The sequence below is a fragment of the Corvus hawaiiensis genome, chromosome 25 (assembly GCF_020740725.1).
Source record: "Corvus hawaiiensis isolate bCorHaw1 chromosome 25, bCorHaw1.pri.cur, whole genome shotgun sequence".
Taxonomy (NCBI): domain Eukaryota; kingdom Metazoa; phylum Chordata; class Aves; order Passeriformes; family Corvidae; genus Corvus; species Corvus hawaiiensis.
The window spans coordinates 280,362-295,226 of NC_063237.1; the positions used below are offsets into that span (position 1 = coordinate 280,362).

Below are 14,865 nucleotides of genomic sequence, written 5' to 3' on the forward strand. Positions count from 1 at the left end.
ATTAGATGTAAAAGATTACTTCCCACTCCAGGAACCACACTGGAATCCAAACAGAACAGCTGAATTCAAGAAATTAAAAGGTTATCAAGAATGGATAGCAAAAGGGGTGGAAAGGGCTATTCCCAAGACCCTAAACTGGTCAGCTTTGTACGCAATAAGACAGGGTCCTTCCGAGTCACCATCCGAATTCCTGGATCGTCTGACGGATGCAATGCGCCGTAACACATCGCTGGATCCTGAGACCGAGGTAGGGCTACAAGAGCTGGTATCTTTGTTTCTAGGACAATCCACAGGAGATATCAGACGTAAATTGCAGAAACTTCCGGGGCCAGAAGGGAGGAACCTGAGGCTCAGCAGGGACCGCGCCCATGAGCTGGAGCCGCCGGTGGAGCATCAGCTGCTCGGGCGGTCTCTGGGGAGAAGCAGGGCTGTCCTCTGCTCCCGCTGACAGCTCCGGCGGCTCTGGGAACCTGCGTGCCCGGGCAGCCCCAGCGGTGCCAGATGTGCCCCCGGGACAGGCGCTGCCGAGGGAGGGCGAGACGTGGGGCTGAGTCCTGAGCCCGAGAGGGGCTCTGGAGGAGGCAGGGGCAGCTCCGCTCCTCCCTGCAGGGTTTGTGCCCTGCTCGGAACCAGTTCCCATCCAGTGGGGGAAAATACCACCCCTGGGGCACGCAGGAGAACAAAGGGCTTCCCACCCTTAATCCCGGCCCAGCAGCTGGGCTCCGTTTTGCTTTCGCCCGTTGCCCTGCTGTTGTGTTTCTGCCCTCGCAGCTTCCGCCGCCTCCAGGGCCCGGCTGCCGCTTTTCCCCTTGGGAGCGTCCCAGCGGCTGCAGGGAAGGCAAGGGAGGCTCCGTTCGCCCGGCTGAGGGTGCGGGATCCCTGTGTCCAGAGCTGCTCGGGCAGGATGTGACAGAGCTTGGACACAGGATACGCTCAGAGCAGAAGGTTAGTGTTGCTTACAATGTTAGAGTAAATACAGTGTAGTAAAATTGATCACAACTGAATGGAATTTAAATTGAAATTCCTACAACTCACATTTTATACCATAAAGTACAATTTAATACAACTGACATTTAAACAAATACAGCTTAAAAGTTTGCAACGTTAAATACAATTGAAATTGAAATTCATACAACTTTAATACAAGTAAATCCAATTTAATGCAATGTAAACCTTATTTCATATCTAACAGTTAATGCAAGTAAATACTATTTAACGTCATTTAAATTTAAACTGATACAACTTAGTTTTATGCAACGGATAAATAAATAATTTAGTACAATTTAAATTCATACAACTAAAGTTAATGCAAGTAAATACTATTTGATACCATTTAAATTAGTATAACTTAAATTTATGCACCTAAATACAGTTAAATACAAGTTTAGATTCATACAATTTGAATACAAGTAAATACAAATGAATGCAATCTGAATTTAAATTCATACAACTTAATGCAAGGAAATACTATTTAATACCACTTACATTTAAACTAATACAACTTAAATTTATACAGTTAAATACAGTTTAATACAATATGTTTAAATTCATACAACTTAAAATTAATAAAAGTAAATACAAATGAATGCAATCTGAATTTAATACAACTTCAAGTTAATGCAAGTAAATACTACTTAATACCACTTTAATTTAAATTAATACAAGTTCAATTTATATAGTTAAATACAATTGAATATAATTTAAATTAATAATAATTGAATATATATAATATATAAAATATATAATATATAATATGTAATATGTCATATGGAATATATAATATATAATATATAACACATATAATAAATAATAAATATAATTTAAATTAATACAACTTCAACGGTTTTTCAAGTTAATATAATTTAAAATAAGATTAACATCTATCAAATTGATATCAATAGCTACAAAATACCTACAAAATCAACTTTTTGCAAAAGCTATGCGTCTTTTTTTTGGCCCTGTGGCCAAGCTTCGTGGGTTGGGAATGAACATGTTTGTATTTTTCAGTCTCAAATATCCCTGTCCCCTTGGAGTCCAGTTCATGTTTTCCATTCCAGGTATTTGCATGTGTGGGGTCCTTAAGTAATGCTCTTCTCCTTCCCTCAAGTACTCTTCAATTAGTGCCACCTGCAATTAGAAAGAAGTGGTGTCACAAGCAACTCCATTCGCCTCTATAAAAACTTTAAAAGCTTCTGCAATTAGTTTATTTCAAAACTAATAGTCATTAGAAACAGAAACACATGAAGCCTCCTCTTGGGCAACTGGCTGCAGCAGTGGTACCTGACTTTGTCATTATTTTTGTTTTCTCCATTTCTGTTTGGATTCAGTTACTTCATTGCTGTGGAATAGACTCCCTTCACACGGAGCTCCACTCAAGATGCAAACCCTGCATCATGGGAGAATCTAAAGAATCAATCTGCCCATTGCATTTTAAGCTGAAATAATTAAAAAAAAAACAAAACAAACTCCTGCTCGGCCGTGCTGACAGGCATCCAGTGCAGTGTGCCTTCTTCAGGCACAGCACAGAAGAACGGACTGGGAATTAATCCAAGCATGGCTTCCTCTTGTATTGATCCGTGTCCTGAGTTGTCCCTAAAGTGCTCCTCAGCCCTGGCCTTGGATTGGAGCTGTGCCACACGCTCTGGCCATGGTTTGGTTTGGGTCGGTGAGGGGGATGTGTTTTTGAGAGAGGCAAGCAGGAAAGTTGATGCACAATTCCATCTGCTGCCCTGGGGTGCTGAGGGCACAAGGAGTCTGGCAGAGAAGCTCTGCCTCCTCCTCATCCCACAGGGCTGGCAAAGGGGACCTGTTCAGGGGATGGGCTGCACATAGCACCGTGCATGATGCCATGGAAAAGAGTTTTCTGCAGTGCTGCTGAAGCTTGATGGGCACTCGTGCCTGGGCTGTGGCTCCTTTGCTGCCAAGAGATCCATGGCCACAGGTGCACAGGAAGCTTTGGGCTCTCCAAAGAACCTCAGGGATTGCCTTTGCTGTCATGTGCTTGGCATAAAAACATGCAGAGGATCAGAGAGAGGATTCCTGGTGCCAGCCTCATTTTGAACAAGTGGAAGTAAAAGCCTAGGAAATCGTGCACTGGCCAAAAGCATATGGGAAGTCTGGGGAAGACTGATCCCGTAATAGAAAGGTCCAGTGCAGGGCTTGGCGCTATTAACCATAACCACTGAGCCCCCAGGACTCTTCAGCCAGAGACCAAATTAAAATGTCTGCGCAACATTCCTCTGCCTGTTCTATTTTGGGGGTAGTGTTGGTGTCTGGGTGAGCACAAAGGGCAGGAAGAGGAAGGAAAACGTGTCCCAGGCGATGGGTGAGGTGTGGAGTGAGGGCAAAGGGGACACTGGAACAGCAGCAGGATTTACAGCAGCTCCTTTAGGACCATCCAGCAGTGTCTGCCCTGCTGGGGATGCCACCCGGAAGCAGCAGAGGAATGATGTTCCTACCTGGAACTGTGGTTTGGCATGGTCTGCCTGTGCTTTTCATATTTATAGAATAGGTGTTGGCTCCAGCCCCCCAAATAAGAACTAATCTGGCACATCAGTTGCTGACATCAGTGCCTGACACTGCACTGACACCAGTGCCTGGTGCAGCTGAACAGCTGGGATGCTGTTTGCACAGCAGGGATGCACTCAGACCCTCGCTGACTCCCAAGCCTGAGCATGGACAGAGGTCAAGGCACGGGATCAGGTTTCACCCGGCACATCCTCTCTTTTCTGCCTTTTGAACAGACCAGAGTTAGGGACATTTCCTGCCCAAGGAACAATCTGCTCTCCTGCCCTTTGCTGCAGGCTGTTACCTTCTGTATTTTAGTCCACACACGCTCTCCAGTTCTTCCTGCGAGGATGTCCACAGCATCTGCCATCAGTGACTGCAGCTGTGGCACCGAGATACAAACAATTGGTGTGGAATTCACAGAGAAATCATTTCTCTGCATACACAAATTATATCCCAATTAAAATCATTTGCACGCTGATGATTTTGTGACTCATCTTTCACACAGTGAGCACAGCCAACTCATCTTTGCTTCAGCCCTTGCACTGCGTCCTTGTGGATCTAAAATACTCCCCACAGTCCCCTTCCAGGGTAGTCCTGGCATTGCCTCACCCTGCAGCCTTCCCAACTCCTGGAAGATGGTTCAGATACTCTTAATTCAGACACAGAGAGGCAAGGATTGGATCCAGGGAGTCCTGCCCTTAGCATCAGTGTTTAGGAACAAACTGGGAAAAGCTGGTACTTGAGACCTGTGCTATTGCTGCACTCTTTTAAAAAATTCTCTTCCAAAATGTTGAGTTAGTTAAAGTGAATCCAAACAAAAGGTTTTGGAGTCTCTTCCCAAGCATTTTACTCATGACAAGGAATTAAGATCTACTGGGACTATGTCTGTAGATATCAACATTCCCGGGTGTGCTCCAACACAGTTGGAGGCACAAGGCTTCCCCAAAGGCGTCCCTTTGGGGGAGGAAGAGAGACACCATCTGCCACTGATGCAGAGCAAGAAGGAGATGTTCCCCCCCCTCTTTTTTCCCCAACCCCCTTGGATACCATCACTTTTGGCCTCGTTGGCTCCAGCCATCATCCCACTGCTGACCCTTGCTGGAGCTGGGTTGGCTCAGCCAAGGGCCCAGTCCATGTTTCTCATGCGTTCTTCACTGTCTTGGGGCACCTCTGCAGCAAGTCTGACAAGTTACCATGAGCAGGCAGACAGGTTTGTTCTGAGACAGGGAGTATGTGGTGCATGGACCCAGCACAGAAAATCAATTTTCCCTCCTTTCCCCCTCTCCTTCTCAGCTCTAGCCGGATTCAGGCTGTTTTGCTGCAGGTGCCTTCTGAGGTCAGAGATGTCAAGGCAGCATGATCTGAATCATTGCAATCATTTTTCCAGACTGATCTGGGGAGGTTCTGGGGGCAGAGAAGGGATTTTCCATAGATACTGACAGGTGAGTCCTGGTGGCTCTATCAATCACCCTTGCAGGTGATCAGCACCTCCTCTGTCAAAGCACTGAAGGAGGATTTGAGAACTCTTTCAGGTCCCCACATTGGACAAACGACTTCCAGAGCACAGGGTGGAAATACAGAACTCTGCCCTGGCCCTTCCTGCTCTGTCTCCCAGCTCGCAGAGGCCAAAACAAGTGTTGGAAATCCAAACCTACCAGCTTGTCATCCTCCTGAGAGACTCTCTGCAGGTAGGGAGCAGTCGCCAGCTCAGCCATTGCCTGGGTCATCACCTGGGCCTGTTCTTCCCGTCTCTGCAGGCGGCTGAGCAGGCTGGCGTGGTGGAACTGCTCGATGGCCCGTGCACATGGGCCACGCTCATCCTGTTTGCCCGGGAAAAGAGAGGAGGTGAGAGGAGAGGCACAGGGAGCACCCTGATCCTTGGACTCCTGTGCCTCAAGGCTTCTCATCAGTGTTTGTGCTGGTCCTGCTCTCAGCAGTGTGCCATCCAGCACCTTTCAGGCCACGCTGCTGGGACGGGCTTTAGAGAGGGAACAAAAAGACTTTCTTGCTATAACCTCTCTAGTAGGACTAGGAAAACAAAGATGTCATCATGATACATGGGAAGGGGAGACAATAGGTGACAAAGACGAATGCAGTTTTCTCCTTTGGAAAGGGCTTTTCCATCACCCCCTCCACTGAACATCACCTGACTTTCCTGGATGGCTTTTCCAGTCTCAGGAAGGAGGCTGAGGAAAGGGTGCAGGGTGTCAGCTCATGGTTTGGGCACAGACAGGCCAATCTATGGTTTCAAAGACAGACCCTGGAGGAACTAAAACCTACAGAGGTGGTCTCTGACCTCCAGGCAGCCAGGAACATGTCAGGCTTGAAGCATGTTCAGGCTTTCCCTTCACATCTGAGCCAGAGCAGTGTGTGTATAAATGACGTAGTGAACTGAACTCCAGGCTGTGTGGCTGCAAAACCGAGGGAGCAGAATTGACTTAACTGTTGCCATGGTTTAATGAGCTTGGCTTTAGCACTGAGATGGTTTGGTCAAAACCAACCTGAGCAGAACAAGCTGGATTGCACGTTTGCATCCGCAAATGAGGAAGAGGGCGGCAGAAAGAAACGTTTGTTCTGTTAAATCCCAAATATATTATTTTTTCCTCTCCAAGTAAGTTGTAATGCTTGAGTCTGTAGCTGAAGTTTGGCCGTTTTTAATTTAGCTTACGTGTGATGGAAATAAAACAGCATCATGTTTGTAGCTTGAAGACAATTGTGGAATACATTAAAGAAAACAAAAGTGGCCCAGTCTCTGTCAGTGCCATAAAGAGAGATGAGTCCCCAGCAGCAGAGCAGCTCTGGCTTTGTGCCCATCTCTCTTCCCAGGTAGAACTGGCACTGCCATCTGCTCCTTGAGTCAGAGGTTCGGTCTCGCTGGGATCACTGAACGCTCTGTAAACTGAAGGGGAAGGGAATATGTTTCCCCTGATGATGGATGTGGACCTGGCAGCTGTTCCAACTCAGTGACTCTCTCTTCTTTCCTGGGGCTTTCCTCCTCTCCATGGCAGGTCCCACACCGACCTCTGGGACTGGTTATGAACCTGCAGGCCCATGTTTCAGCCCAGTTCCCTGTCCTTCCTGCTGTGGAGGTGGCACCAGGGTAGCCCTTGCCTAAACCACGGGGCTGCTGTGCCAGCCTCCTTGAGAAAAAAAGTCACTTGGCTGCTGCCTTCAGTGGTGCTGGAGTTTTACCCTGGCTTTTCTGGGAATGCACTTGTGTTTCAGCAAGAATATTTAAATGTAAAGGTGTAAAGCTCATAGAAAATACTGGTGTGTGGCAGCAGTGTAAATGCCTACAGTGGGGACTGGCTTGGGCAGTCCTAAGGCAGCACCCTGTTCTCATCTCTGACAGGATGAATTTCTTTTCCCTGTGCCCTGGAAACCAGACCTCACTGCTTATCTCCGCTTGAACTGTGTGTTCCTGTTCCTCCAAATTAATTTACAGAAGAGGGGAGTCATGAGGAGTGCAAAACCTGCCTGATTTCAAAGTTTTTTCTCTTCCTGTTACTCTTTTGAGGCTGCAGTAGTTGCAATAGACAAATCTCAGCTCCAAAAGCAAAGAGAGAAGTGGGGGGTCAAAAAAAAATTTAAAAGCCCCAGTTTTTCTGGGGCTTTCAGAAAGACCAGGATTTTATTGTGTATCCAGTATCCAACCCACACTCTGTTTGTAGTTGTAACTTCTCCAAGTGCATCGAAGGGAATGCCCCCAGCAGGAACAGATCCTCCCCTTTCCCAAAGCTGCCACTTGCATTACTCTGCACATTGGGAACTGGGGCTTTTGGTCATCCAAAGCCAAGAGCAAAGAGCTTCAGGAAAGCACTGGAAAGAAGCAGCTGTGTTTCCTCAGGGACATCTGCCCTCCATCCACTCCACTTCCCTCACCCCAGCGTGGATGCTTTTGGCCAAGCCCCGCACACCTTTCCCTCTGCTGAGTGCCTGAGTTCCGGTGCTTGCTGCTGCTCCAGCAACTGCCCTCTAGGAGGAGAGAAGTCAGAGCCTCCCCAGATCTCTAGCTCATGTTTCTTTTTTCAGGAGAATAATTTAAGAATTGCATGAAAACAGTCTCGTCTATGTGCAAATTTGATTGTGGACCTTTGTGCTAATTGTCAGCCAGGGTGCTAAAAGCTGTGTCCATTATGGCAGAAAGGATGGAGCAGAGGTAACTACCATCACCTGGCTTATGGTTGTAACAGATGGGAGGATTATTTCACATCCTTCATTCCACAGAGATCCAGATCTCAATCACGAGAAGTGTTTCAAGTAGCAATGATTAACTCTTGATGGAGCTCTGGGTGGGAGGTGCAGTCTACTATGGGTATGAAACAGAGTGAGTAACTGTGGTTATGTGAAGTAGGGATATAATATCATAGGCCATAAAGATTGGCAAAAATTGCATGTGGAGGGATTCTCAAGTGGTCACTGTTAAGTCATTAGGACTCCTTTTCAAAAGTGTCTAAAGCCACTGGAGCTCTGTTCCTAATGCAATTCACGGAGCATTTGTGGACACTGGAGGAGCATGTGCAGCAGGAATTACCCCCCAACAGCACACGTCCTTCCCACACACCACATACCAGAAAGGGAATGGGATACTCACCTTTATTTTAGTGCTTCCTATAAAAGCCATGGCTGCCATGATCCTTTTCCCAGTGTTCTGCCAAAATGTTTCTTCTTCTTCCTCCATGCTGGGACTGAAAGCTCTTTTCCGGCCTATGAAGCGAAATTACAGAACCACAGAGGCTGTTTATTCATCTCCCTTTTCTTTAGGGCATCTGGCAGGATGCTGGGTGAACTGGAGGAGGAGTGGAGGGGATGGGAAGAGCTGGGCCATCAAGGCGGCTGGCATGGAGAAATGGGTCCTGAGACACCTCTCACCCTCTCATTTAGTAAGGATTGTGGGGGTCACCCCTGAGCCAGGCCAGTTCTTAAGCAAGTTGGCATACCTCGAAAGACTGGCAGTTTTCGAGTTACAGACATTTCCACGGTTTTTCCAATCTCTTTGTTTCTGAAGCCCAGAGTCAGTAAGTACTGCTGGTCAGGGTGAGATTCAGCCCTCTCTGGCAACAGGTGAATTCCATGAGGATCTGCATAGGGAAAGGAAAATAATTTCCACTGTCCTATTTCTTTTCAGCTGTAAGAGAAGTTACTTTTTTGGAGAAAAATAAGGGAAGTCAAAGAAGGAGTGAAACGGTCTCCAGAAACCTTGCAAAACACAGATGACAAAACCAACACATCCAGCTCTCACTGGGCTTTGAATCTTAGGGCTCTGCAGCCTTTTGCATCAACTGCTTTCATTTTTCTGATGCCTGAGATAAAGCATATTCTGCCCAATACCCCACAGTGTCTGGAGCCCAAGCAGCTCAAACTTTCCAACTGTCTCCGACTCTTTTGAATTCAGCCACACAAACAGAGTCCACAGTGCTTAAGGGCAGCTGAAAACTGCTGTTACCTGTAAATATGTGCTGCACGTAATCAGGGTGCTTCTCAGCAAAGCTTTTGTTGGCCTCCTTTATTTTGTCAGTCTTGTTCTCTTTCTCAAAAGGTGTGTACAGAACAGAAAAAGAGACTTCTCCACTAAGGGCTTCTTGAGTCATAGCCTAGAAAAGGGCAAAAAAATTAGACACTTAGTGAAAAAAACCCAAACAAAACAACCAGGTCGTTTGGATGGAGACTCCATGAGCCAGGAGTTGGTCTCAGTGGTCCTTGGGGGTCCCTCCCAGCCTGGCATATCCTGTGATTCCTTCCCAGGCTGTCAGTTGTTACCTGCCAGTACAGCTGGATGAGGTCACTGGTCTCCAGCCCAGCTCCTTCAGCCAAGACGTACAGATACTGCGCGACCATGGCGCTCCTGAGGACAAAAGCAGCAGAGGAGTGTGCAGGCAGAGAAGGGGATCTGTGGCCAGACTGAAAGGAGGTCCTATTCACAGAGTGTCACGTGAGGTTGATACCAAAGGTTACACAGAACTCCCAAGTCCTTGTCCAACTTTTAGAAAAGTACCAGCAAACACATTTTTAGCTCGCTAAACTCTTGCCAGCAAATAGCCCTGGATGTCATTTAGGGCCGCAAGTGGGATTATTCACGTTAACATGAACTGGGAAGACTGGAGCTCTGCTGCCCCTGAGATCACACACACAAAGCCAGTGCAAAGTTCCGACGGATTTTGGAAAAGCCTGGCTCTCGGAGGATGTGTCACTGCCGAGAGCTGCAAGGAAAGGGATGCAGAGGAGCCCTGTGGAAGCCCGAGCAGCAGAAGTACCTTGCAGCCTCCGAGTATCTGTGCAGGCACCGAAAGCAAGCGGCTTGGCGCAGGTGACTGCGGAAGTGAGAGGGGTTCTGAATGATGCTCCTTGGAGACAGAAGAGGAATGGACAAGCTTAGACTGAGGTTTCTTACGTCATTAAAGCTTCTAAGAATCAAACGGTGACTGAGGCAGACACTGTGTGCACTTCTGCTCTACAACTCCATGCTACATCTCCAATGTCAGGTGAACTCTCTCTCCCTCTCCCTCTCCCTCTCCCTCTCTCTCCAGCTGTGGTCGATGAAGAAAATAGTACTAAAAATATTACTTAAAGGTTAATTTCATTGTGGTTTTATCCTAAATGCAATTTCATTAGGGGTTTGTGTATTCTAGAAGAAATGTTTCAGGGGCAATATTCTCTCTTGCCTTCGGCGTGTAGGTAGCATAAGTAAAACTGCTACAGCACAAGTTCTTGTTAACCCCCAGCTCCCCAGGCAGGAGCAGCAGGTGTCTGGCCCATCTCCCTGGAAACATTGTGCATCTGGAATGTTTCAGAAGGTGAACCTGAGTTATTTTGAAATACTCTTTGTACAAGGCATAGGTGCAATGTGGGTGAACCTTGGCCCGTGTATTAGACCCTTCACTTCAACAGATGCCATTCGTCCAATCGAAACACCAGTGCCCCATGTAAGGTGTGTTTTCCTGATCCTTCTTTTCTCACCATTAGACTGGTTCTTCCTGCACTGCAGTTATTCCTAGTCTTTGTTTCATGGTGGATTTCAGTCTTAGCAGTGACTCTAATCCATATTTTCTCTCACCTGTGTGAATGTTGCAGAGCAAGGTCAGGCTGCCCCAGTTTTAAGTAGCAGATGACGAGCTTTGACTCAATCCAACTGGCAAGCCTGGAAATATCATCTGGAGAGGACTTCAAGGGGTCCTCTGTAGCAAAGCCTTTACTGCAAAGCTGCACATGAAACAAAACCATGATTTCCAATTATTAGAATACACCATGTGCTGCTAGGTGGAAATACTTTTTGTGACTGATCAGTGGAGAAAACTCAAGTCTCATAGACTGTGGCTCTAACTAAAGTCAGCATTACAAAAATCAGTACAGAGGACAGAAAGGTCTTTCAGGGATGTTTTGGTTTTTGCTTCTGGGGAAAGCTGGATTAAGAGACTGCTGAGAAGCCCCAGCCCTACAATTCTGTGATGTCCCAATCACTCTGTCCGCAATCCCAGGGATTCATTTCTTCATCCCTTTTCCTGGTATGTCCATTCACCAGCCTTTCCTCTTAGGAGGAGACAAGCCCTCCTTTCCTCTTAAGTGACCCGTGGTGCTGTCCCTACCACAGCTCATTTCAGAATATAGGGGGCAACAAAGCACTTAAAAATGACGATACTTTATCATTTTACTCACTAGCTGCTGTAATATTTATCACTTAAAAAAAATTACTTCAGTATTGTAGAAAAAGCCAGTTAGGGATAGGATATTTGAGGATAGGATAGTTGCTTGTGAACTGGAAAGCCCCTAGTATTTGACAAATGCTTTTGAATGAAGTTTGGCAGAACAGTGCTAAAAGAAGTGCAGGCGGTCCCTTTCTCAGGGTTTCAAGTGCCTGGCTGAAGAGATTGGAGTCAGAGTGGAGAGAAAACATTATCTAGGGCAGAGTGAAAACTCCCAGGTATTGAGAGGGCATTTGTTGCTGATTAAACAATGCTGGGATTAAAAAGAGGAGCATTTTTTTCATGCTATGGGACTTCCATTTCCTCTACACGTTAATACAGTTCAGAACTTGGAGAAAAATACAAAATTACCTGAGATTCTCTGGTTCAGTCCAACACTTCCCCCCTTCTGCGGTTTATTTAGAACTCCTAATTTTCACATCTCAGGTGAAATTGCATCTCGGGATTTCTCTTCAACCCTAAGCATTCCAGCTTGGTGCTCCTGGTTCCCTTTGCTATTCCTGCCCCAGGGAGCGCCGGGACAGCCCCGCCGTGGCTTTACCGGGGGGTCACACCCCTTTAGCCCCGTACCTCCAGTGCCGTGGAGAACTTGGCCGCGGCTGCTGCGAAATCGCGCTGCGTGTACCGAGCGCTGCCGTCCCGCAGGGCGGCCTGGAGCGCAGCGCCAGCGCGGTGCCACACGCTGTCCCCTGCGGCTGGGGCAGGAGCCTGGCCCGCTGCTGCTGCCGCTGCAGACATCAGCGGCTCGCCAGGCTCCGCCTCAGTGTCCGCCTCATCAGCGCCGATCAGCTCCGCTTCTATTTCCCTGAGTCTGGAGAGAGGAATGGGAAGCGGAGGGCCCGGGAATGTCCCTGTGCCGCTCTCTGCTGGCGTTTCTGCGTTTGTCCCGGACAGATTTCCATGGCTTTCTGCTTTATCTGCGCCACTCTGCGGTCGTTGTTTGTGCTCTTCTGCCTCCTGCAAGAGAAGGAGCAGGAGGTGAGAGGAGAAGCGTGGGATTTAAAGTCATTTCAGAGAACCCCAGCATGGTTTGGGTTGGAAGGGACCTCCAGGATCATCTCATTCCACCCCCCTGCCATGGGCAGGGTCACCTTCCACTATCCCAGGTCACTCCAAGCCCCGTCCAGCCTGGCCTTGGACACTTACAGGGATGGGGCAGCCACTGCTTCTCTGGACAGCCTGTGCCAGGGCCTCAGCACCCTCACAGCCAAGAGTTTCTTCCTAAAATCCAATCTAAATCTCTTTCACCTTAAAGCCATTCCCCTTTGTCACAACTTGCCTTTGCAAAATGTCCCAGGAAAGCTTTGTTTTGTTTCCAGAAGTGATTTCGGAAAATACTTTACCATGGATTTTAGCACCAAATAGGGTGACATGAAGGGGCAATATGTTAAAATTAGTTGCCTTTCATTCTTTTAACTTTACTGGATGCATTGGGATAAATAGATTTGGAACATATTATTGAATTAAATTGAATGAAGAAAAGAAAACAGAATGAAATAAAATGCAAGTATCTGGGGAAAAAATGTCTTTTCATAGTCCTGAGTGGAGATCTAATGTTCCTTCTCTGCCTTATCCTGCTAAAAGGAGGGCAGGTATTCCGTCCTGTGAATCGCTCCAAACCGAGCCTAGGGACACTTGTGAGACGGCGTCCAAGAGCAGGCGTTTGCTTTATTCGGTGCCGGCTGTGCGGGGATCGCTCCTCCTAGCACACACCCACCCCAGGCACACGGCAGATTACCATGTACGGTTACATTTTATGTATATTCATTATTTGCTTTAGAAAAGGTGTGGTTATGCAAACTATTTTTTGGAACTCATCATTATCATTAGCACACGCAGAGCACAGGGCTCCCTGGTGGTTGTGCTGAGGAAGGCTTCAAGTCTTCCTCAGGGGGTGTCTTGATGAAGGCCGTGTGTCTTCTCCACTGTGCGCTTTTCACCTTTCTCCTCTAGGCATGCACAGTCTCTGCTGTTTCAGCAGTTTCTTCACTGGTTTTAGCAAGCTTTGTCCTTCATTCTTGCAAGTTTTGTCTTGCCAAGTTACATTCCGTGTCTTAAGCTTATGGCTAACATTTGCTAACTTTTAACACCGTATCTTATGTTTTCATAATGCTTTCACAAGTACCGTGATCTTAACCCTTTCACCTATTCCAAAGTACCACCTGAGATGCCTCTTCTGATCCCAACAAGAATGGGTGTTCCCTGATGGAGAACCAATTTCAAAATCTACTTAAACCTATGAAATCTATTTCTGCACTGAGCACATTGAATATGCTTAGGACATGGATTCCTGTGACCACAGCAGAATTAAACAGTGCCATCTGAGATCAGATTCCTCTTATAGTTGTACATGTTCACTGTCAAAGACGTTGTTAAACTGACCAAGCAGAGGAAAGAAGTCTCCTCTGAGGTACAGTGGGGATCCAGAAGTCAGGCACGGAGAAATGAACCCCACTCAGGGACAGGAGAGCCACGGCTGAGCAGCTTCCCCTTTGCAGGGTTCCTGCAGTTCCTTTCCCTTAAGTCCCATTGCAAAACGGTCCTGAGTCAGCTCAGCAGAGTTGTACTCACCTCAGAGGCTGTTGAGGAAGATCCCTGTTGAGAAGACATGTGAGAAGGGAACTGCTGGCTCACTCCAAGCTCCTGGACCACCTGGAAGAATACGGGGATGAGCACACTCACGTTTGCATGGCTGTCCCTGAGGCAGTTGGTCCTAAATGTTTTCCCAGCCTTCCTCAGCTCAGGAATTCCAGCTTAGCTCTTCCTCCCCTCCTTAGGAATCCTTTCAGCCCCAGAGCTGGAAAATGAAACAACCTGCAGGAACTGTCTTACCTGATTAGAACACCAGAAGGCAAGTTGTTCAGAGCCCCATCCAGCCTGACCTTGAATATTTCCAGGGTGACCCCTGTTTGCTGTGGGCAACCTGTGCCAGGGCCTTTCCACCTTCCTCACCATTCCTCCTCCAGGGAGGAATTTCTTCTCACTATCCAACTGAACCCTGCCCTTTGTCAGTTGGAAGCCATTCCCCCTTGTGCTGTCCCTGCAGGTCCTTGCAAAGTCCCTCCCGGGCTCTTCCTGAGTCCCTTCAGGTGCTGGAAGGAGCTCTAAGGTCTCTCCCAAGCCTTCTTCAGGCAGAGTGGTCCCAGCTGTCCCAGCCTTTCCCATAGCAGAAGTGCTCCAGCCCCCTGAGCACCCTCTGATCCTTCCTGTGGGCTCCTCTGGGCCGCAAGGAATCATCTGGGAGGGGACTGGGAGAAAGCCATTGCAGCCTCTGGCAGGTGCTGAGGCTGGCTGTAAACTGGGGTGCTGGCAATGCAGTGAAAAGCTGCTCCCTCGTTAGTGGCCGTGGTGATGGGAGGAGGAGATGTGGGTGTGCCCTGGCATGGCCAGGAGTCCCCGTTCCCTGCCAGGCCTGTCCCCAGGCCAGCACCAAAGCTGCCGCCAGCTCTGGAACAGCCCCCCGGGAATGCCCTGTTGTTCCCAAAGGGAACTGTTCCCCGTGGGACAGCCCAGGCCCACGCAGAGCCCCTCTGGGCCTGGCCCAGGGAGAGCTGCCCCTTCCCCACTCACCTGCTGGGGCTCCATCAGCCGTTCTGGCAGTTGCTGGGCTCCAGTTCCACATCCAGGGCGGTTGGAGAGTCCCCGCCCCAGCCCA

General features: G+C 48.0%; 1 protein-coding gene across 1 annotated transcript; it reads right to left on the minus strand.

The window, feature by feature from the left end:
• Window positions 1-1,846: 1,846 nt before the first annotated feature.
• Window positions 1,847-12,572, minus strand: LOC125338390 (spermatogenesis-associated protein 16-like). The gene is made up of 11 exons (XM_048329079.1): window positions 12,554-12,572; window positions 11,781-12,167; window positions 10,565-10,710; window positions 9,765-9,854; window positions 9,271-9,355; window positions 8,957-9,104; window positions 8,451-8,591; window positions 8,105-8,217; window positions 5,166-5,330; window positions 3,812-3,889; window positions 1,847-2,127 (listed from the first exon to the last, which is right to left on the minus strand). Exons 1-11 carry the CDS (start codon window positions 12,554-12,556, stop codon window positions 1,921-1,923), a joined length of 1,563 nt encoding a protein of 520 aa, XP_048185036.1. The 5' UTR covers window positions 12,557-12,572; the 3' UTR covers window positions 1,847-1,920.
• Window positions 12,573-14,865: the final 2,293 nt, after the last annotated feature.

What these genes read in the sequence shown, in the direction of transcription:
- LOC125338390 (XM_048329079.1), bottom strand. An exon ending in GCTCTGCAACATTCACACAG is followed by an intron (nt 9,855 to 10,564) that starts GTGAGAGAAAAT and finishes TCTGTCTCCAAG; the next exon opens with GAGCATCATTCAGAACCCCT. An exon ending in AAAACTGCCAGTCTTTCGAG is followed by an intron (nt 8,218 to 8,450) that starts GTATGCCAACTT and finishes TTCGCTTCATAG; the next exon opens with GCCGGAAAAGAGCTTTCAGT.